Source organism: Antennarius striatus, chromosome 19 (assembly GCF_040054535.1).
Source record: "Antennarius striatus isolate MH-2024 chromosome 19, ASM4005453v1, whole genome shotgun sequence".
Classification (NCBI taxonomy): Eukaryota; Metazoa; Chordata; class Actinopteri; order Lophiiformes; family Antennariidae; genus Antennarius; species Antennarius striatus.
In genome coordinates this window covers 11712123-11735833 of record NC_090794.1, presented here as the reverse complement: position 1 = coordinate 11735833, position 23711 = coordinate 11712123, and the positions used below count along the sequence as shown (strand labels likewise).

The following is a 23711-nucleotide window of genomic DNA, read 5'->3' as shown; positions in this document are numbered from 1 at the left end:
ATGTGACATGAACCATGACCCATGTGATGATTCATGTTGAGTAATGACAGGGAGTTTTATATAATGTTGACGTGCTGCAAAGAAAGTTTGGCAGATAGCTAAACTGCTGTTATCACTATATTACTTATAATTCTGATGGAAAGCTTCACATAGCACACAAATGCAATCCTTATAAATGTCTAGATGTGTGTAGTATTAGCATAATATGGTTTTCTGTCAGGGTTTAGCACCTGGGTTAGGGTTGGAAACGTCACCGCAAAGACCTACGTGACCAAAGTGCTTCTGCTTAGGATAATTCTACTTTTTGGTTCCCCTATTCAATCTGGACAGATTATTTTGTTATGTAACCCTTTGGCAGAGGGAAAATGTTTTCTTCACCTTACAAGACCTCCTTGGGGATCACAGTGGTTTCCCTCAGCGCTCCTGAAGGCTCGTCTACAGATGACAGATGAAATTATTACACACTGCTTCAAAGTGTCATTTTATTCATAGGGATGAATATTTGTCTGTCCGGCATGGAAAGCGTGAGTCGCATTTCTCTGATATACTTCCTTTCGGATTACATTCTGCAGGGATTCTTACTAGATGTGTGATCATCGACTTGCCACCCAAAAATATGTCAAATTCATGTTGCCTGATGAAATCTCTTGAAAACACAGCATTCACAACACAGCAAACTTTTCCTTATTTTATAAAAAAAAACATAATTTTAAAATAAATATGCTTTGCTGTTTCACATAGACACATAAGACATGTTAATAGTGACAAGGAAACAATGAGAACTAATAATGAGGAATCTAAGACTGATGGCAGAATGACTGTTATTTCCAATTTAAAATGGTGGTGGCATCGTGGTAGTGTATGCTGAGCTGCTAGCAGTAGTTTATTCGGGTTTGCATCTTGCAGAAAGGACAAAACACAGGTCTGCTACTTAAATACTTAAATACAACTTACTAACACCTACACACAGATGTCCACTTAGGCAAATGCACATGAACACACTCATACACACATGTACACAATAACACAGTTACACGCATGTTAAATTCAACAAAGCACCCACACCTTTAGATATCAGGGGATGAAATAATCCAGAGGAGAGGTCATCAGCACACTAGTACAAATGATCCATACTGGGAATGTTAATTATTTTTGACTGATTTTTTTCTTTTTGTGTTGTAGAAAAGCACAAAGAGTCTTCATGATGAGAGTAGCCATCAGTGACCTTACATTGGGGGGGAGAAAGGACAGCTACGGGTACATAACACTGCATATATAAATAGAGCAAATTAAATATGGGTAGAGACTGAATACTGAAAAATACTCTATAACATTATAAATTATCTAGAATGGACTATGGCCTAAAGGCATATTTACAGGTTCAGATAATAAGATATGTAATCAATAAATTCTGTATTAAGGTTTAACAACTAACAAAAAAAAAACTACTTTAACAATCCCCTCTCCTGAAAAAGGAAACAAAAATAATTTAAAAAGCACTCGAAAGATTTATCAGTACAATGTGAGGCACAGTTTTTCAAATGGAATCAAACTACAGTATAGGATGCGTTCAGTGGTTTTCATGTAGGGTATAGCAAAAAAATCCAATGCTACAGTATGTTGATAACCAGTATCCCTTTAAAAATGTATGGCACTCCAGAGTCCCTTCACTTGCAAGCTGATCACAAAGTTCATATTGTGTGAGTCCATGCCAGTCCTGCAATGTCCTCATGGGAAAGGAAGCAACATCATGATGTTACAGACTGAAGAGTTCCATCAGCTGTTCCAGCTGATCTGCTATTTTACTCCAAAAGCAAAAGACGGCATTGAGGATAATCCATCCGTTGTATTTGAAACGAGTGCGCTCCCTGTCCTCTTCTCCCTCGCTCACTGTTTTAGCAGTTAAATATACTTTAGATTGAGAGGTTTTGCAATTTATGATTGACACACAACCACAGTAGACTCACATCCAGTGAAGTAATTGCATACAATGAATTGACCACAAGACTACGTCTGCATCAGAAGCCTGTTAGAAATGCAAAACCACATGGCAGCTATTGGTTTTCTTGTCAAATGATGGATTTAGTTATTTGTTTCCTTAGCAGCATAACAATTCTGTACTCTGTATTTCTTTTATCATGGTCTATATACACACACAGATATACAGTGGGCGGAAACATGAGTTCATTCTTTCTTTTTGTTCTCTCTCAGTCCACGGGGAATGCTTTCCACAGAATAGACGATTTTACAGTTCAAAGGTCAAAGTGCTGTGCTGTGAAATATCTCTAGAATATTCCTTCATCTGGTACATCTGGTGCTCACACCTCTCTCATCTTCTTGGCTTCTCACATCTAAACAAGAGGAAGAGAATAAATAGTCATTAGTCCATGGAGCTTTCCTACCAATAGAAAATTAAGCTGTGGACAGGCGTGTTTGGGTTTATAAGCATCTATTTGGAAGTGTCATCGTGTCCAGATGTCCAATATGTACTTTCCTTTTAGCTCCATTTTGGTCGTCATGGAAATATCTGGCTCTTTAGCCATTAAATGTTCCACTATGTTGATCAAATAGTCTTACTTAAGCCCCATTTCCACTGCATAGTACCAGGTCTACTTGGCTCACCATTTTTGCATTTCTAATGGCAGGAAAGTACCTGGTAGTCCTTTTTTGGTATGTGTTACGTGTAGTTCAAAGCAAGTTGAGCAGCTGCTAAAAGGTCACATGAAACGTCACATGAATCCATGTTGAGTCGAGTTGAGCCGGTACTGTGCAGTGGAAATGCGGTAGCACGTTTGGTAGCATGCAGAGCTTGTATATGAAAGACAGATGAGAGTAAACCCAGAAGACATTATTTCCATTTTAATATGAAAGTATTTATCAGAGAAAATTTTTGTAAAAGGATATTTTTGGGGTAAAGCGATGTCCTACTTGAAATTTATTTGAACACAATTTGTTGTGGAAGCAGTGGCTCCACTTTGACTGGCTTATAGACAGGACTTACTTGCAGGTCCTCTCGTTGAGCTCGAGCTGACGTTCTTTACAGGATTCATCTGTGTATTTGCAGGAGCACCGACACGTTGCTGGATCCTGCATGAACAAACGTTTTCTTCTCTCTGTGCAGTGATCGCAACATGGCTCACAAACACTGGACATAGACAGAGGTGGAGAGGAAGAAGGAGAGAGGCAGTTATCAGAGTGTACAATTGCCACTCATATGAAAGGCCATCCTTAGCTCAGCCCTTTCAAATGCTCCAGGTTGTTCTTCCAAGCCTCAGCCCGAAAAGCGCTACTGCATGTGGCAGCTGGGTCATGTTGCACACAGGTTCCCACTGAGCAGGCAAACATCCAAGCAGTAAAATTACCCTTCCCACACCCTCCAAACCCTCCCTTATTGATTGGTCTGCTCACAAATGCCTTGTTTGTGTTAGACATGCAAAGTCTGGCTTGATTCATGCAACGCACAAATGACACATATCCACTTTGATGGGCCGTTCATTGACAGAACATCTCTGACACTCAAAATGACGCTTGATAAAAAAAGGGTCAAGGGTCAGCTTTTTGCACCGTTAGGAAATATTTCATTTATTGAGAGAAAGATGAAGACTGTATTTCCCACAGATTTACATTAGATTCAGCAGAGATGATGAAAGTGGTTGAAAAGACATTTCTTAGCAAGGAGAAGAAAATGGACAAACGAAAGCTCATGATGTCCATATTCAAATTACAAATGAACACAAGGACATGTATTCGTTCACATTATCAGCAGAAACATGACATAATCTTCTATTATTTTTAGATTAAATACCATTGCTTTTGTATAGTTTCAGAGACAAAAGAAGGCAAAGAAAGACACAAAACAAGACTTGCCCCCGACCAAAAAACAAAACAAAACAAAAACAAGGAAATAGATATCCATCACTTGAATCTTTACATTGCATAAAGTACCAGCATTATGCACAGGACAGTAAAACCTGTTGGTAAAGATGAAAAGAGCAGACTGAGTATGAGACACAGCAAAGCAGCACAGACTCAACACTGAACACAGGACTATGATTACAATCCTGGTGATCCTACCACAGATACCAGGACAGGACGAGTCAGTCTGCCAAGCCATGCTGGTGGAGCTGTGATCTGTTTCAGTACAAGGTTTCAAGTTACAGCTAAGAGCTGATGTCTTTATATTCCAGCATCTTTAAACATGCCCATTATCAGTCACAAAACTTGGGGGCACCTTGTACCTCATGTTTCTACCATTTTTCATAGTTTGCTGCTGTAACTCATCCCAACTACGGATGTGATCTCATCCACAGAGAGACTTCCTTGCCAACATGGCTGGTTCACTTCGGTGGAGATGAATTATGGTTAATTTTTATGTGAGGTGAGGTATAACTAGTGACTCTGCTATACTTCCCTGACTATCCCTGTTATATTTGGCTAAAGTGTCGTTAGCAAAACACTTTTGCAAATAATGTAGCATAGATATAGCACTGATGAGACAAAGTTAGGACAATACACGGAAGCAACATGCTAACTGATGTGGCGAATGGGCAAATCATATGGTGCAAATTAAAAAGGGCAAATGAGCTCCTCCCAAATGAGTTTAATTATGAGAAGTGCAACACTCAGGTGCAAGTAGGTGGAGAAGGCAGAGCTGACATACGCATCATGAATTGTTTTGTCACGGTTTTTCTTTCGTTTTCTCTTTTGGCCTTTAGCATTGCCTTTCCGGGATTTTCTGCAAGAGAAAAAGGAAAACAACGCAGAAAGAGATGCCTGAGAGACATTAACTGATGCGTTTAGGCAGTGACTGATGATCGCTAAAAATAACAGAACAGAGTGATAGCAGTCTTTTTATTGTTTATAGAGTTTATAGAGTCAATACTCATTTATTCAAATTGATTACACTTTTGGTAGTGATTATTTGTTGTATTATGAGAAAGTTTCAGGCAGTGTTCACATGAGGATGTGTAATAAGTCTATAACGCTTTTCCAATCAGAGTTGATGTAGATTGAACATTTGTGTGCCCACCTCAGTTTTTTATTTTATTTTAAACAGAACCATGACTTGGACTCATACAGACCAGTGATTAATCGTGGAAGGTTTGGTAAGGCCTGATGTTCTGCAATGTCCCAATATCCCAGTGTGTGGACAATGAAGTTGAAACTTTCTGCATTTTTCATCATATCTGGGTCAACTCTTTATGGCTGATTCAACTTGTTTCAGATCACAGCACAATGAGAACTATTTGGAACAAACACACCTGGAGTTTCACAGGTGCAAGAATCTGTAGACACATTTTAGTGTGTATTTGCTCCACACAATTTTGCTCCAAAAAATGGGATACTCACAGAATAAGAAATACGTCTCTAGACACTGTCCTATACAGTACGTCTATTTTTTATTGTTGTAAAGCAGAAATTAACATTAATATGTATGTGATAAATCAGAGGGTCTTAGCATTTGTGACTTCGGTATTCCATATGCATATTTGATCTATACTTTCGTCACATTCAGTATTCCCTTTGATGAACTTCAGGCACACATGTATATGTACAAAAGAATATTTTGTTTAATTATTTTGCATTTTTAATTGTTTGAAGATCTCACAAAAACCCAATGTCTTATAAAAACGATGAAAAATACGCATTAAATCAAATATTGACACAAACTGTCCTTCTCCAGTATTTTTCTCCATTGTTAGAACTTATATCAAATTTGTTGTGTGGGCTTGATGTAAAACTATCACTGGAAATATTAGATTTAAGTCCAGGAAAGTGAAGGAAAAATAGAGAAACTACAGCAACAGTTCTATGAGGCTGTACTTTCACTTGGAGGAGCTACGAACCAAATGCTAATGTCAGCACTAAGCATAGCATACGCTTACAATGACCAACCAAACATGTGGATGTTTCACAGCTTGGTCACCTCTGTCATCAAGCTTGCTGGCATGTTAACATAAGCAAATTAGCCATAAATACAAATTACAGCAAAGGTTGATGAGAATGTTAGCTTTTGCAGATTATTTTTCTACAAGGCAGCAAACTGTTTTCCTAATGAAAGCGTTGTGTGAAAGTTGAGGACATGTGTTCTTACAATTAATCCTCTGCTGACCATGAGTATGTTTACCAACCGCCATGACAATCGTTCCAACGGCTGAGGTCACAAATGTGCAGCGTCAGATCCAGCTGGGATTGGATGACGCATTCAAAGCCATTCAAGGGTAATATCCAGAAAACAGGATGAAGCTGATGCGTTGTGACAGTGAGATCCATTTTAGTAATGCAGACATTATGTCAAGATTCACTGGGAGTTGTGAAACTTGAAGACTCAGTTGACAGCTTGGTTTCACAACCTCAGCAGAAGGACTAATCGTCACGAAGCAACCAATCACTACAAAGAGGTCAGCGGCCAACATTAAAACTAACATGAAAGAATGTCAGCTTCAGGAGTTGAATGACCCCGAGATCATCGCTTTGTAGGAGTACGACACCAAACACAGGCTAATAAACACTTAAAGCAAGGTTAAAGAGGAGGTCTGAAAACCGTTATCTATATTACAGACGACCTGACATAAAACAAAAATACAACCAACAATCCTGCAATAGAATGATATTGATGGCAGTTCACAGAGGGAGGATTAAAGAGTTTAAATGACCCACAGAACACTGACTTCTGATGCAAAGGAAGGATAGCGCACTTAAGCAAGAACCGTAAAAACAGAAGTTTAACAGGTCTTTAAGAACACCGTTATCTAGATCAGCACAACCAGTAACAAGAGTAAATGGAGTTATAAGTGTGATGAACACAGCTAAGAAGAAGGAAGAGGAATGCAAAGATGAGATAGAGAAGGGGGAAAGGTGTAAAGGACATGAGTAGGGAGGGCAACGGCTTCATCAAGTGTCACTCATTCCTCTGGGGGGGATTATGATAGTATTCCCCACGTATATCACCAGACAGCTACATACTAATCTTTTGTGCTCGTGTGACTACAGGGTTTTTCGTGAAAACAATATTGTCAGGGAGTGCTTTGTGTATCTTTGACTGTGGTACAAAATGTCAAGACTGAGGAAACGAAGGAAGAGAATGAACGACAAATCAGTGGAGCTGGACAGTGCATGTCAGGGAGCCTGAGAGAGATACGAAAGACTGAGAGTGAATATGTTTGCAAAGCTAAACAGGAAAAAGCTCAAATTTCAAGTCCTCATTGTTTCCCCTGAAAAACTCCATCTCCATGCAGAAAGTGTGCTGTACTCACTTTTCTTTCTGTTCTTTCACGTCTTTCTTTTTCCTGAAAAGTAGGAACAAAACAACATGGCATTAGATCACAGCATGCTGTTTCCTGGTAAACAGACACCTATCAAGATCTCTAGAGGCCAGAGGCTCATTATCAGCATGTGTGGGCTCTCGTCAATCTTCACAAATCGTCTTACGTCATCGTTCTTTTACCAGAAACTGTGATAAAACTGGCTTTCACTTTCAAACGCTTGGTTTCACAAATGAAACAGATTTGTTGGGAAATAACGCAACCCACATGCCACAATAGACAGGCACACACAGGGGTGTGTACACCGATGGTTACGCTCAAACACGGCTACAATAGCGGGCAGTCAGGTTTGTTTTATTTCCCTTCATGTAACAAGTAATGCTGATAACAGAGTGTGAAGCAATGAAGTTGCTGCCGGCAGTTATCCAAGAGCATTAGGAAATTGCATTTCATTTGAAAAGGTCACAGACAAACCCCCGCTATTCCATTGAAAAGACTGGTACAAAAACTCTGCATTCATATGCTGGATGGAGCATGGAGGGTGGTGTGTATGTCTGCGTATACATCTATCTGAGGATGCATAAAACTCATGGGCACTCAAACTTCACAAAACATAATAAATTCAATCCACAAAATAAATAAAGAGCAGCTTTAACAGGAGGTTTCACTTAGGTGTCAATCGTAAAAGTACCATACAAGGAGACTGACCCTGAGGGGATGACAAAGTAGATTACCGTTACTGTGATATTTTTAGATGCTAATATATTTTCACTGTTGGTCGTTTCATTCACCACTTCTCCCTGGATTCACTTAACCTTAATATTCATGAGGTATTCATGGAGAAAGACGCCGCATGCGGTGAAGCTTCTCTGTTTGTAATTATATCTAATAGATATCAGCCTGACTGTCAAAGTTGTCCTGCAGCTATGTCAAAGCTGGACCACGTTACTGCAAGTTGCTGTATTAAAATGAAATAGAAAATGTACTAGTGGCACAACTTTAAAGGTGCATCTGCGTGGAATTTAGGGTTTAGGAATAGAAATTGAAATTAAATGTTGTATGTCTACAAGCACAATAAACTGAATGTAAGATTTGTTGTTTTCTTAATGATCATTAGTTTTTCCTGACTAGAAACATCAAAAATCATGGTGTCATGTTGATTTTTAAATGGAGCTCTAAGTAGAAACAGAGTAGAAACACAGAAAAATCCAGTATTCTATAGAAACTTTGAAATTTTATAAGCCTACCCTAAAGGTTTATGGCTCACATCCACATTGTTTGACAATGACACACAGCCAGTGGTTAGTTTAATTAGATTTTTTTTTAAACTAATCTCTATATGGTTCATCAAGTTAACTCTCTTCTTTAAGATGAATTTGGTTGGTTTTTCTTTAGGCAGACATAGGAATTTCATGCAAACACGAAACAGAAAGGTCCCTGGTCGGGATTCGAGCCCGGAACATTCTTGCTGTGAGGCGACAGGCCTAATCGCTGCTCCACCAATCTTCCTACCAAAGTTTCTACCAAAAAATCCCCGCTTTCAGAACAAAGCATCAGAATGCATCTACTGTATACATGCACAGGCAGGACAGACTATGGAAATCAAATTGGAAACATGTTTTTTAATTACGTTAAATTGGGTGGAATTAACTTTAAATCGAGGCCACTTCACTGTAGAATTAATTAGATAAGATAAGTAGGACTTAAATAAATGAAGATATATTAAAACAAGCCAGATTTAAACATGTTACATCTAGAAGAGGTCAGAATTATTCTTCCCCTTGCGGACAGTGTGGTGCAGCATTAATGAGATGAGTAAGACAAGTATTTCAGATATGACAGCTGAGGAGAAAGAGAAATGACAACAACGCTTGGTCTTCAGCCAGCAGTCCTCTCCCCTCTCTTGCCTCTGTTTTCTTTCTACATTTCCCATAAATTTGGGAGGATGATGCATGCCCCTCCACGATGATGTGCCACGGTTTAATAAGTCACGTCACTCAGCTCAAACCTCAGCACTGATCTGATTCCAACAAAACATCACAGAGCAAAATCTCTAAATTCTAAAGATTCCAACAGAAGTGCAAGACCAATGAAATCTGACATATTTGTAAATGATGGGCCAGAATAATGAAAAGAAAAGATGATACGAAGATGAAATGCTTACTTTCGCTTTTTTTTTTTTTTTTTTTTTTGGGAACCATTCAATTACATCGCTGCAGCCAACCTCAAAAACCCCAGTAAGGAACACGGCACTAATGTGATCCACATGTAGTTGCGACACTTTTCTTGGACTTTAAAAGAGGCTTTATCTGATTATATTAGCTGCCTATCAAAACAGAAGACAGGATAAAAAACAACATGTGAGCCATAAATCTAGAACTCGGTCTGCCGCTAGAAGGAGTCACATCATGTGAAGAAAGGCAGCAATGAGGTGCCAGGATGTGGATCAATAATTAAAGCAATCACCACCGTATTTCACAGAATGACCTCTAAATACCACAGAAGGAAAAATAAGAGGATTAGGTAACACTATACACAATGAAATGTATCCCATTTATTGGAGCTGTTATTACAGAACAGAGAAAAACTAAACTAAACTACTGAGATGTGCTTAAATGGACTCAAGTTATTTTTGAGAACATCGAAGTAAAAGAAGCAATAAGATAGAAAACATTAACTTAACACCTCTGCTCTGTTACACAAATTCACAGTGGTTAGTATTTCATTCACATTTGGTACGTTGCAGTGTGCATGCAGGGGTTCTTACCTACACTCACATGCGCTGTGTTCCGTAAAACTCATATAAACATCACCTCCGTGTATTCTGGTTTTTACTCTTTTAATCTGAAAAAAAAAGAGACATAAACACAATTTTGAATTAAACATACATTTGATTTCAGCAATTCCCTTAATCATAGGAGTAAAGTAGAACAACAAAAGGATGACAAAGAGGAAGAGGATTATTGTACATGAATATTACATATATTTTCTTCCTTCCTTCCTTCACTGTGAAAACAAACAAAACCTAAATTTCTAAACTTTCAATGATCCAGAGGACATACTGAATAAGGCCGGGGTGATTTAGAAAAAAAAAAAAGTAGTCAGGGTTTTATTTTTGCCCCCAAATCCCAAAAGGCCACATTGCACCAACTGAATGGGCTCTTAGGTATCTCAATTAGAGGAGCATTTGTGATGCCCTTTTTTTTTTTCTTCACACATTTGGGCAAAAGTAAACTATTAAAGTATTTCATTGAACATGCATAAGACAGACATAAGACAGACATGAACAACGCTGCTGACCTCCATTGTAACGTTGTAGGTTGATGTGGGTACGCACTCAAGCATCTCATCGTTGCAGCAGCCAGCGCAGCGCGTCAACACCACGCAGGACGGGATGAATATGTGCTCCACCTCCTCAGGATACTCCTGCAGAATCTCCACCAGCATTTCCCGAGGCTTACACAAACTTTTGTTGAACACCTCCAATAAAGGGATCACTGGGACAAGAATCACAGGGCACAGGGATATGAAGATTCAGCACTGATAAAACCACTTGAATGAAACTATAATAACTATAATATAATGAATACTTATTCTTAGTCTCTTTTTGCTTATTTAAGCAAAACGAGACTGAGCCACTTGAACACACATTCATCTAATTCCCCATCAGGAGCAATATCCACTCTATTTTGTCCCTATCGGGTAATTGCTGTACATTAACATCACTCCACTTTTATTGCTCCACTTCTGGCCCACTATGATTCAGATCACCTACAGCTTCACAATAACAGCTCTTTTTTCACTTTCAGCTCACTCGTCCTGTCTCACAGTGCTGCTGGGATTGCTGCTCTTGTGGAGGATTTCACCACAGAGACAGACAACCACCAAAATTTCACTGAAACAACGCTGATCAGGAAGCCAAACCAAATATACAAGGCCTGACTGATATCATGAAGTTCAGTTTCTTGATAATCCAAATTATTGGGCAATGGAGGGATTGTGAAAAATGACATTGTGGGCCAAGAGGGTGAAATTCCATTCTACAAAATGAGTCAGGTCACCATAACATTTCCTTGTCTTAATTTCAAACAAGAATGTTAGAGACACAGAAATGCTAAGATTTTATGGGTGATTTTTTTTTTCTTTATTTGTTTAAAAGGCGAATCTGGGGCAACAAATCTGGACAGGGTCAAACTGTGCAGTTGTCCACCAGGAGGCGATAAGTTCCTTTCAATGCCGAGGTGGACCTCAAAGCAGCACTTCTCTATTTGGCTGTGCGCCAGCAAGGGAGCCCAGTGTGGACTGTATTCCCACGGTGCCCCGCGGGACTCCTACCTTCATGTGGACTTCTCTCTGTTTCCTTCGGTATGTGAGCACTCTGTAAGCAGAAAAAAGCAACTGTTAGCTACAGTAGGTTGTGCAAGATCCAAAGAAAAAGAAAAAACACTGCCAACGGCTTTAACTTATCCTCAGTTGCGCAAAATATGTATTTGGATGTGGAAATTTCTGTTGAAAACTGGCCAAATATGAAAACCACATTATGTATCTAAACTTGTGTTAACTTATACTCGGTATAGAGGGCAAGTAAGAGTCAAACGTTCACACTGCCTCATATAAACACAAGAAATAACTTAACATAGTTTTAAAACGTTGTTCTTCTCCTAAGACACATCTGTGAGGATGTTCGTGAACATATCTACAGGCAAAAACTGTTCAGCCAAGTTGTCAGACTTTTCCCCCATCATTTTAATTACAAGTCCCTTAACCTGTATAATAATAATAATAATAATAATAATAATAATAATAATAATAATAATAATAATAATAATAATTAGTATTATTATACTTATGTAACCTGTTGTGTAGAAGGATAAATATTTAACATGAGGCATGGAACCTTATTCTGCCCATCTCCTTACAAGATAAAACATTAACTGTGAATTACTTTGTAGGTTTGTACTAAATCGTGAACGTGTCCGTATTGACACAGGGCGACACGGATTAATAACAGTGGCCCTTCAAACCGGTTCAAATCCTAGCCTGCTTCTTTCCCCTTGCAGGGGGGGTAGCTGGCTGTCACCGCACCAGTTTGACCACAAAAGGAACTGGCAATTTTCCATTTGTGCGCGCATTACGCACGGCTCATTTTCGTTCATCAACGCGCACATAGGAGAAAACTGGCTCCCCCCCTCCCTCTCCCTCTCTCTCTCTCTCTCTCTCTCCCTCCCTCCCTCTCTCTCTCTCTCTCTCTCTCTCACTTCTCTCTCTCTCTCTCTCTCTCTCTCTCTCTCTCTCTCTCTCTCTCTCTCACTTTCTCATATAAAAGCGCGCGAACATCACGCAATGTCTGGCCAATATTGCGTGAGACCTAAACCTCGTATTGTATCACCGGCTTGTTCTCTGTGAAAAAGTTTTTTCCAGTCCCTGATAAAAAAGTGAAAAAGGGCCTGGTCGAGTCGGTCCCGCAGTCTCCACCCACTTCTTGTGGCGTGAGACCCTCCAAAACACTGTATTATTAATGGATGGGTGTCAAGCTGCGAACACCGGCCTCTAAACCGAGTGATGATAGGCCGGCTGGTTCTTCACACTTGAGCCAGCTTTCTGATGCTATTCAGTGTTGATTGGGTGGATTTAGCTGTCATTAAATCTGACACTTAGTTATATAAACACTTTGCTGGTCTCTTCAAAGAGAATATTTGTTGAAATGAGCCTAAGGTGCTCCAGGGGGAACTGTGTCGCAACACAAAACATCATTGCTGCCTGGAGATGGAAAATTCTTATTAGAAATAACCCAATCATGCTCCTGGCAAATACGCAGCCTCCTACTGAAGAGATATGTTGTATTTTTTCACCTTGAAACCTTTGCTCAAAAAGCCTCCCTGGGCACAGTGTGCTTGATTAATGATTATATGAAAAGCGATTTACAGTGCAATGTCAAACAGTCATTAAAAGTCTCTGGTGAACCTGATTAGTCTGTGAAGTAACGCTTGTTTTGAAGTTGAATTTAAGTTTCCATGTGAGAATCAGCGTTTCGTCTCAGAAGCAGATTAATCGAGAGTCCAAGTGGCAATAGCGAACCTAATTCAGAATGGATCCACTGAGTTTTTTAAAGCGTAATAACGTGTCCAATGTGGTTTTACAGCAAGCCAGCAATCACCCAGCAACAAACACCACAGCATTATTGACAAATAATCACTGTCACGACACAAAAAGCGCACAACCCGTGAGCGTGACGCTTAGATTTATATAGTTTAGGCTTTGCGTAATAGCTGCTTGAACCTCCTCAGAGCCATTAAACGTTCCAGTTTGTTTAAACATGAGCAATGACCTCGCTAAAGTAAAGGCAAGGGCGAAGCGACACATGAATGATCTGCTACGTTTTTAAATATAGAAGTCGACTGATTTTATTTTCTGGTTTTGCTCTCTTCAACTCACCTTGACAACTGACAGCGTCAAAAATAATAGTGTCAAACTGTCAATAATGTTCATGGTGTTGGAAATCCAATCCAAAGACGTTTTAAAATCCAAGAGGCCAATGTGGCAATTTGTTCTCAAACAGCAACAAGTACAACAGCACAACTGGACCGGCTACAACTTCTCTAAATAAATATGTGGGTTTAATGACAAATCCATGTTGGTCCCAGGGTCGGAGCATACAGTCCTTGGCGCAAAACTTCTTCCTTATCAACTGTTACCAATGATTTTCAGTATATCCAGAAACACAAGAATCCAAGACGCATGACATCTCACATTGTTCCGTAGCAAACCTTTATTTTCTTGCGAGGGGATAGCATTCCACATTACAGAAATAATCCCATGCTTGTTACGCCAGCCGTCTCCAAGTGTCTGTCCATTTGAATCTTGTTCCCTACTCCTGTGTGCAACTTGAACCCAATGACCAGGTTGACGTTTTTGGTGAGAAAAAAAAAAGAGTGAGAGATACTCGTGCCACCAAACTTTGAGTGTGTTCTGTGGCTTTTTTTTTTAATTCCCCCCTGTCACTGCGCACTCAGCGGCTCAGCTCTCCTGTTAGGACAGGACTCATCCAACCTCCCTCGTTTCTCCAAACTGTAGCGCTGTGGTGGGGCGACTAGCCTCCTAACACCAGCGGTCCGGGGACGTGGATGATTGGTGGATCATTAAAATAGAGTAGGTGTGTCCTGTATGGCCTGATATATACAACACTGCGCGCAAAAGTTTCACCCATTGAACGTCGGCTCATGTGACCACAGACGAGCCGGTCTATTTATATTTGTCATTTGAGAAAAAAAAAAAAAAATGAGGGCATCCCGATGTTATGGTAGTGATATTTTATACTTGAGTCGCCGGTAGAGAGATCATTCTGTTGCAATGCGTTTAATCCATTTCATCACCCCCACATGTCGCGTACCGACTTTATATTCTGGGCTGCTTTAAAATCTCTAAAAAAAAAAAAAAAAAAAAAAAAAACCCACTCACGTAACAGCTCATATAGCAGCTGCACACTTACATTGTCATATTTTTTTTATTCTTAGACCTCGAATTAATTAGTTTATTCTTCATGAGGAAATAAGAGGCAATATGACCTTGGATGCTCCTCTCGCGTGATTTGTAATTAGAAATCCCACTGCGATAAAAGCTGTAAAACATCCATAAAGCTCTTAATGTAATTCAAGGGGAAAGTAACACTTTCTAATTTCCGATTGCTATGACGACTTAGTGGTATATGTTGCAACTCGGAGCTCCAGGGGAGTCTGCGTTCCTGGACACGTAACGCGTACGTAAGTGTCTGATGTGTAAGTTTCCGTGCGCCGGGAGACGTCGCAGTCTAGGTGCGTGAGTTGTCACTGCATCTCGCTGGGCAGTGCGGGTCAGCACGCATACACTCATGGAAAGAAGGATTATGCGCATCGTGACTTCCTCCCCGTCATCTTCCTGACGCAGGATGGGGTTTCTGTGTTACGTCCTGGTTACGCTCTTTCTTTCTTTTTTTTTTTTAACAGGCAACAGCTGGGAAATAAAGGTGAGGAAGCGAAGATGAGTCCACGAAGAGCAAAGGAGGAGGACTGTCTGTAGCGTGTGTGTATATATACAGTGTATATATATATATATATATATATATATATATATATATATATATATATACACAGTATATAAATAAATAAATATATATATATATATATATATATATATATATATATATATATATATATATACACACAGTATATAAATATATACTGTATATATATGTGCGTGCGTGCGTGGTTGTGTGTGTGTGTGTGGTATCTCCAGCATTGACTTAATGAGCACATGTACGTCCACACGTCAGTAGAGGTGAGCTAAATTAATGCCTTAGTAAAAAAAAGACACACGGTCGACCATAAATTAACAATAATGAAGTTGTAGCAAAAATGTTCCTACAAATCGCCAAAAGTAAAATCCAAACATTATAAAGAGCACATTTAAATCCAGTATACGTTTAGTCCACAGCCATACATTTATTTTGCAAGTGAATCATACATATTGTATTTTAAAACTGAAAGATCAGAAGAAACTAGTAAAAATATCTGATGAATAAATCATGACAAAACCTAAGGTATCATCTAAGTACAATAAAACCTCGCTGTGTTTTTTGTATTTTAAACTTTAATCATTGTAGCAAAAATTGAAGAAAAAAAAACTCCAAGGATTTATCTCAGATATTGTCTCAGATACACAGCATGTAATGTAAGATTTCTCTGTTTGACAACCATGTGATTTTTCTGATATATTTGGACTGTGCTTGTGACAGCTCCACAGTGGTAATGCCCTCTGCTGGACCCGCAGGCTACTACAGGATTACCACCAGTGTTGTGTCTGCCTCCAGCAAACCGACAGACTGAGAGACATCAAGGAAGTGAGTTGATAAGTATGTAATGACATAACTTGGCAGCTATGCTCCTGACATATAAAGGCTTGCTTGCTACAACTCATACCTGTCTGTGATTAAAAATGGAAAGAGCAGGTGAAAAAAACCCAACAATGGGGCTTAACAACAGAGAGATTTGAGGCATGATGGAGCAAGAAAGAAGAGAGGCACAGTGATAGTCAGGGAGAAAGAGAGCTTTCAGGACAAGAAGGATTCATCTGTCATGTAACCGGAGCCCAACGGAGAGGAGTTCCTCTGGTTGGTACCATCCGCAGGTTAATTGAAGAATAACACTTGGGGTCATTAGCAGTGTCAACTAGCTCCTGTTTCTGCTGACTCAGTGTGTGTGTTTGTGTGTGTGTGTGTGTGTGTGTGTGTGTGTGTGTGTGTGTGTTTCAGCTAGGAAAAGGTGCAGCTGATACAGTTCATGAGTGTGCGAATCCCAGTTTGTGCTGACTACATGCAGATACATGCATAAACACACACACGCACGCACGCACGCACGCACGCACGCACACACACACACACACACTTTAATAATGTAGTCCTTTTCTAACAGTACAACAAACAACCTCCCCTACATCGATCTGAGGAGTGACGCACTCCTCTAGTCATCACGTACAAGGAAGTCGGGGTAGTTCAAGTTTGTGGGGGTGAAATGGGTGAAATATTACAACACATATTTCTGAGCAGTTTTGAAAAAAATGCAGAAGGGAAATTAATACACTATATCTTTAAGATGAGTTTTCAAAGCTGACCTTCATTACAAAATTCATTGTGGTTTCCTGTGTAACAATATCAGTCCAGTTTATGGCCTTAATGTGAACTGGTAGCACCAGTGAATTCATGCAGCTCTTACATTGAAAAATGAAGTATTGACATCAATGCTGAGCAGACATAATTATAAAGCTGCACGTAGACATGAGCTAATGTGAATTCACACTAAGTGACTCAGATTCTGACTAACTTGTAAGACTGTGTCAAAATGGCACGTCAGCATCCAGATTCTTTGTGTCCGTGTGCCGTTACTGCCCAGACATGGATGACAAGCTCATCACAGCTGGATGCGTACGTCAGATGAAGGTTCGCAGGGTGAAGAAAGGTGTCCCACCCCAGTGCACGACTGCAATCAGTTGCCAAACTGTAGTGAGTTAGATTTTTACACACAAATGACACCAGTAAAATCAAGTTCACACAAGTAAAGTAGAGGAAGGTGAACAATTTGTTTCACTTCTAGTATGAACACGGCATTAGAAAAGGAAAGAGTGAAACCTGATATCCACTAGACAAAACTTACACAGACAACATGTGACGTGTGCACACTGTCATGTAAGGAGTTTGGATACCATGTGGAAATGACTGACGCCAAACTGAAACTAAATGTAAAAAGAGATAATCCAGCCATCCAACCCTTTGTCTTGCAGAGGAGAGAATCGTTATCGTCTTGTCTCTTATCCGCTTTGCGGGTCACAGGTCTGCTGGAGGACCCTATCCCATTTGGCTACAAGTGAAAGGTGGGTTACACCCTGAGTGAGACGCCAGCTCATCGTGGGGCCACATGAAAGATAAGCTACCATGCACACTCACACTGTTACCTGCGGACAATTTGATGTGACCAGTTACCCTAGCCTGCATGTTTCTGGAGGTGGGAGGAAGCCGGAGAACCATGAGAAAACCTGTTCAAACACGGGGATAAGAGATACTCGCTGTGCCACCGTGCCACCCAGAAATTATCCCATAATGTAAAAATTAAAAAACTCAACTGGAAAAAAATGTGTGCAAGGATGTGGATATAACTCAATTAGTTGATTAGAATGGACCACAACCTCCTAACAAAAAGACACAAAAGTTGAAATGTCCAATCACGTCATTTAAATATCACAATTTATATAAATCTGTAAAACAAATGGTCAAATGAAGAATCCCATTATGAGATGCACACTTCTGGGTCCCCACAGAGATTGTGTGAAATCTCACCGGATTCTCTGGAGACGTTTTTGACAAGATGCTTGCAGACCTTATGGAAAAAGGTAACCCTATATACATCCTTTGATGGTGGTATAATAATCGTATATTCGCAAATTTATTGTTTTATTTTAGTTACAATTAGATGGCGCCTTATTTTGAGTACATTTTAATGGTGAAATCTGAGCCTCAAAAACTTCAGAAGTAGCTCCATGTCTTTGGCTTAATAGTGTTTTAACAACTGATGAAGAATTTTTTTCTTTCAGCAAAATGTGTGTTTGTGTGTGTGTGTGTGTGTGTGTGTGTGTGTGTGTGTGTGTGTGTGTGTGTGTGTGTGTGTGTGTGTGTGTGTGTGTAACCATGTGAGCATGGATGAAAGTCACATTGTTTTACTGTACAATATAACAGACACATTCCATTTCCAAATGCCTAATGGCTGACTGCCACGTTCTTTTATCACCTGGCACACAATTACAAATTTCTCTCTCTGTTCCTTTTCCTCCTTTCTTCTTTGTTCACTCCTTTTTGCAAGACTTCACTTCTTGCCATGTGTTCATGGGAGCTGAGCTGCTGGTAAGTGTATGGAAGGGAGTGATTGGCACAGCAATGTGCTTCTGACTGAGTTATCTGTGTTGGCCTCTTCACCAATCTTATATAAATTGTAAGGAATTAACCTTCACTGCATGCCCTGATAGTGTATTCTGATAACATTCACTGCTTAACACCATGTGACTGCGGTGCATACATATTTGCACACTTAAACATAGCAGCAAGCCCAAAGCATTAATAAGATGTATTGATGTGACCTGAGTCATGCGGATTGTTTTGGGCCACACAGGACCCATTATGTAAATGCATAACGAGCCTCTCATGGTACACTTTAAATTAAAATGCGTAATTCACTTGAAAATGATTAGATTGTGACTCCTTGAAGAATCTTTGCATCTTATTAAATTTGCAGTTCTTTCTGTCTCAGTTAACATTTGCTACATGTCATCCACTATAAAGCCAAAGACATTCCCTACAGAAAACAGCCGCTTGGACTCAATTCAGCACAGACGGCCTCGCTCACTCCTGATAGCAGCAGTATAAATCAACAGCCAATCAGCGCTGCGACCGGTGACCCTGCCCAGCTGTGGGGAGCGTGCCGCACAGAGGCAGCACACGTCCACCCAACCTCTATTACCCTCCTTCATCCTGCTCTCTTATAAGGATGAGCAGATAAGCAGAAGCTTTAGATGAAGAATGGGCGAAAGTTCAAGTACTTCAACAAGCCAGAATGTTTCCCCTTTTCTTCTGCGACATGTTCTTCTTTTTCATTAGAGAGAGAGTGTATTCCACCACCCCCACCCCCACCCCCATTTACTGTTGTGTCTCTCACTTCTCTCCAGTCTATCTCTGGTCACTTCCAGAATGTGACTTGGTTTTTGCGTAGCCTACTCTCAGTCAACCAGTTCAAAGAGTTCATAAGCCTATTTGGTCAACGAAGAAGAAAAATGAAAGGAAAGAGCGAGGAGAGAGGAGAATATATTGCGCTTTAACCCGGCCAAAGGCTAGACCTGTCAACATTGATCATATTCCAATATGTAGGGACTAACAGTGAAGGACCACATGTTCAGGAAGTCACACAGCAGAAACAAGCAAATGTGGGAGTTACTGGAACTGAAAACGACCAACGCAGTATGGGTTCAGGTCAGCCTTCATGAAAATGTTTACTTCAAATGTTTTATTTATCTGTTCGGCTTCATGACTTGTGTTTTTCTCATTTGAAGCACTATTCTGTTGAATGCTTTTGCATATTTTTACAGTTTTCCTGTTCACCGAGACAAAAACGAACTTAAATAATTTGCCTTCAATGACTCATCGGCTACTTTTTAGCAACACGTTAAAACTGAACATGTTATAACTCCCTTTTTTGTGTCAAGAGCCTCCCGACTTTATTATGCGTACCATCTAGTAGCTACCCTGTCTGCTATTTGTTAGTTGGTTTATTGGAGTTCTTTGCACAAAACAGCTGCCTGAAAATCCTATTTGGAGCTGGAGAATGAATCAAAGAATTTCCAACCAAAGAAACACACTGGAAGAAGCGGCAATGCTTTGAAATGCCAAGAGGCTTTCCAAGTTGGGGTGAAATCATGTCACATAAAGCAAAGGCCTTTTTTTTTTGCCTATAAATTGTAAATAGAAACATATTAGCAGCTTTAACAATGAGGGACAAATCATTCTGGGGTCGAAGACAATGTGCACCAGATGTGTGTGCAAACACGACTTCACTAACGTTACTTAAAAAACTTGCAACTCTCATGCATTTCACTGAAAAGTCAACAATATTTGAAGTTATGAAAAAAGGCATGAAATACGCATCATGTGCTGTGATAGAGGAGCACAGCTGTGTCCTACCAGAGTTAAGGAGGTTTGTTGGTGACCCTGTGGCTGCGAAGGAGGGATTGGTCATGACTGCTGGACGAACACAGGATGCAAACCCAGGCCTCCATTTGTTGACCTAAACAAAGCTAATCTCACGCTTTAATCTCATTCTGTGAATAGCAGATTTAAAATTCCTCTTTGGGAATACAAAGCCAAACCTTATCCAATCCTAAATGTCAAGCTGTTTAATGAATGGTATTTGTTGTGGACCTTTCAGCTTTTATGTCTTGAGAGAACGTCGCCCAGGTGTGTTTGGGAACTCACGGCTGAAGCCACTTTTCTTACACATCACGCCGTCTTATCTGTGTGTCTTTCATTGTGCGCCTGTCACAACCCACCCCGGCCAGTTGATGACCACACAGGAATCCGCACAAGCACAAACACAAACGCAACCAACTACTTACTAAATGCACCACTCTCACAAACGCTGACCTATGACCCCAGGTTTTGACCTTAGATTCACACGCGCTAAGATGAATGCCAGCTGATTTAACAATCCAAATAAGCCTGGAGCACTTCAACATTAGTCAGATCAAATACGCACACTGGATACTTCCTGCCAGAATTGTCTCCATGAAAAGTCTGAACAGCGCTGGAACCACTGTGGATTAGCAAGGACACAGTGTCTGGTAAAAGCAGTTGCTTTGGATCTTTTTCGTGATACTGATGAGGGATGGCAGTGTCCGTTTGTCCGTCAGTCAAGTCAGTCCATACTGGAATTTTCCTACTGTCACTGGTGGTGTTAAGTCTAAAACAGCCACATTAAATGCAGTTTATTTCAGCTGAACCAGCCTATAACCACGGCTATCGCTACAAGTTATAGACCTTTATTTCACTGCTGTTACAATTACAGATATAATATGGCCCGACGTGTGAGCGAATGCTCTTGGCTTTATTCAAGCAGTTAGTTCCACTGCCCGGTTTCCTCTGAGCTCTTTTTGAAAATATTATAATTTTTAATGAAGCTCATCTTTTAAAGATGACCTCATTTTGCTTCTGTAACTCTTACATCTTGCTGGCACATTGAGAATATTCCAGGGCCTGTACTCAGTGAAGTCACCACACAGGTATTTATTCCTCTGACATCAAAAGAGCCATGCCCATAACATGCAACAAGGTCCACAATTGCATCATAAATCTCTCGATTTCTAAACCGACTCTGTAAACTTAACCATGTTAGGATGCCGCACCTAAAGCACATTGAAACACTTATTAGATTGATCACCAATCATGGCATAATGTGATTTGTGGCACTGTGTCATGTTTACACTTCATTTTGCTATAAATTCAATAGATGTGTTTTTACATGGCCTTGTGAGCTGAGAGGTCATCAAACGCATGGAAAGTAACCTGCAAGGTAAAGGCAGGTAGAACATAGGGCCACCCCTGAGAAAGCTGTTCACCACATTCCTGAGAACAAGTGTGAGATTAAAATACACACACATACAATGCAAGAACACACACACACACACACACACACACACACACACACACACACACACACACACACACATGGATGTAAATGGGCACCAGTGCAAATCCATAGTCCAAAGGGCAAAGCTGAATGCAATATGAGCTGCAGAGGAACACATAAAGCAGAATTCCATTTTTCATACATATAATGTGTCAACATACAGAGTTGTACGTATTAGACATGATGAATGATACACCACTTTTCCCTCCCGGCCAGAGGTTCCTTCAATGAAAGACACCCAGTTGGGTGTTTTGCGGCAGAGAAACCTACTATTAGCCATAAAAAGATCATCACTCTTATCTGTCAGTCACGTGTTCACTGCCAACATGTGATGGTTTAGGAAATGACAAAATGAGATTAGAGGAACATTTGTGACTTCTTTGATGTGGTTGTAAAGTTTTTAAGTAAAGGAGTCACTCTGTGGATGGAAAGCGCTAACGCGCGCACGCACGCACAAACCACACTCACAGACACACACACAGACCTACACACACACACACACACACACACACACACACACACACACACACACACACGAGCATACACATACACACAATGCCTCCTCAGTAAGAATGAACAAAAAAAAAGTAGTTTCCTACTTTTAAGTATTTTTAAAAAGTTAAAATGGATGTTATTGTACAAAAGGAAACTGTGCCGGAGTACAGTTTATGCAACATGCAACTGTTCTAACACATCAGCAAACATAAAAGGCAGAGATCAAGAATAGCTGTAAAATAAAATAGTGTACAGGTGTTATCTGAATCAACTGTGAATGTTAGTCTAAAATCTTCCAAAAACCAAAAGCTGCCAAAGAATTCGCTGTTGCTACACGCCCTAATCAATCACACAGTTGGAAAAAGAACAATAAAAGGTACTTCCCGCTCCATACAAACTGGAATGTTTTGTCTGAATTCTTTTTTCTACTGTGAAGACATAAATAGACCATTCATTCATTCATTCATTTTCTCTAACCGCGTCATCTGCTTTTGCAGGTCACGGGTAGCTGGAGTCTATCCCAGCTGGCATAGGGCGTGAGGCGGGGGAAACTCCGGGCGCGACGCGAGTGCACCGCGGTAAATAGACCAGACTGTGATAATTTTTTCTGGAAACACATTTCAAGCAAGTTTTGTTAGAGAAAACTAAAATACTTCCAAAGGTTTGCAATATTCAGTAAGTAATATTAGTTCTCCAGGCAGTTGTGGGTTGAGTGTGGAGGACTGCTGTTTCTGGAGAAGCATGTGTTAAAATATGATGACTGGCTAAATTTGCAGTTATTTCGCAGAAACACTGACACACTTGGTTTGCACAGGAATTGATTGCATTTGAAATAATTCTTGTAGTCACGACTTTACAAATTCCTGGGGAGTTGAATTCGTCAACACCATGTGGTTCTATCATGATGGTGTGACAAGGGCAGCCTCAAAAGATTCCGTTAGTGATTCATAAATAAAAATTGTACAAATAAGGATTGTAAATGTTCACCTTAAAAAGTCAACGTTAGTTTTTTTAGAATGTAATTATATTTCTTCTCTCGCCTCCCTCTGTGACTTTTCCATGAGCGCCAACACATTCCAAGCCCCCACCCCCCACTCTCTCCAAGGATGGTGTCCATTTTACAACAACAGCTTTGGTTTCTTTAAATCTTCTTAATTGTTGAAAATGGTGTGACTGGTTCGTGACTGCATTCCCTTCC

The 23711-nt window shown here is 40.1% G+C and overlaps 1 protein-coding gene and 1 long non-coding RNA gene across 5 annotated transcripts; one reads left to right on the top strand and one right to left on the bottom strand.

Moving 5' to 3' along the window:
- Window positions 1-674: 674 nt before the first annotated feature.
- vegfab (vascular endothelial growth factor Ab) lies at window positions 675-14728 on the bottom strand. Of its 4 annotated transcripts, XM_068341721.1 has the most exons (8): window positions 13701-14704; window positions 11601-11643; window positions 10566-10762; window positions 10033-10109; window positions 7257-7289; window positions 4661-4735; window positions 3002-3145; window positions 675-2351 (listed from the first exon to the last, which is right to left on the bottom strand). In XM_068341721.1, exons 1-8 carry the CDS (start codon window positions 13752-13754, stop codon window positions 2330-2332), a joined length of 645 nt encoding a protein of 214 aa, XP_068197822.1. In that variant the 5' UTR covers window positions 13755-14704; the 3' UTR covers window positions 675-2329. The 4 variants fall into 4 exon arrangements, with proteins under 4 accessions (XP_068197822.1, XP_068197824.1, XP_068197823.1 ...); XM_068341723.1 differs by lacking the exon at window positions 4661-4735 and having other exon boundaries at window positions 13701-14693; XM_068341722.1 differs by lacking the exons at window positions 675-2351; window positions 3002-3145 and adding an exon at window positions 3152-3971 and having other exon boundaries at window positions 13701-14728.
- A 308-nt stretch (window positions 14729-15036) lies between these two features.
- LOC137612984 (uncharacterized) lies at window positions 15037-19467 on the top strand. Its single transcript, XR_011038898.1, has 6 exons — window positions 15037-15267; window positions 16036-16140; window positions 17577-17666; window positions 18111-18182; window positions 18650-18690; window positions 19094-19467. It is a non-coding gene; the product is annotated as an uncharacterized lncRNA (long non-coding RNA).
- The last annotated feature ends 4244 nt before the right edge of the window (window positions 19468-23711 follow it).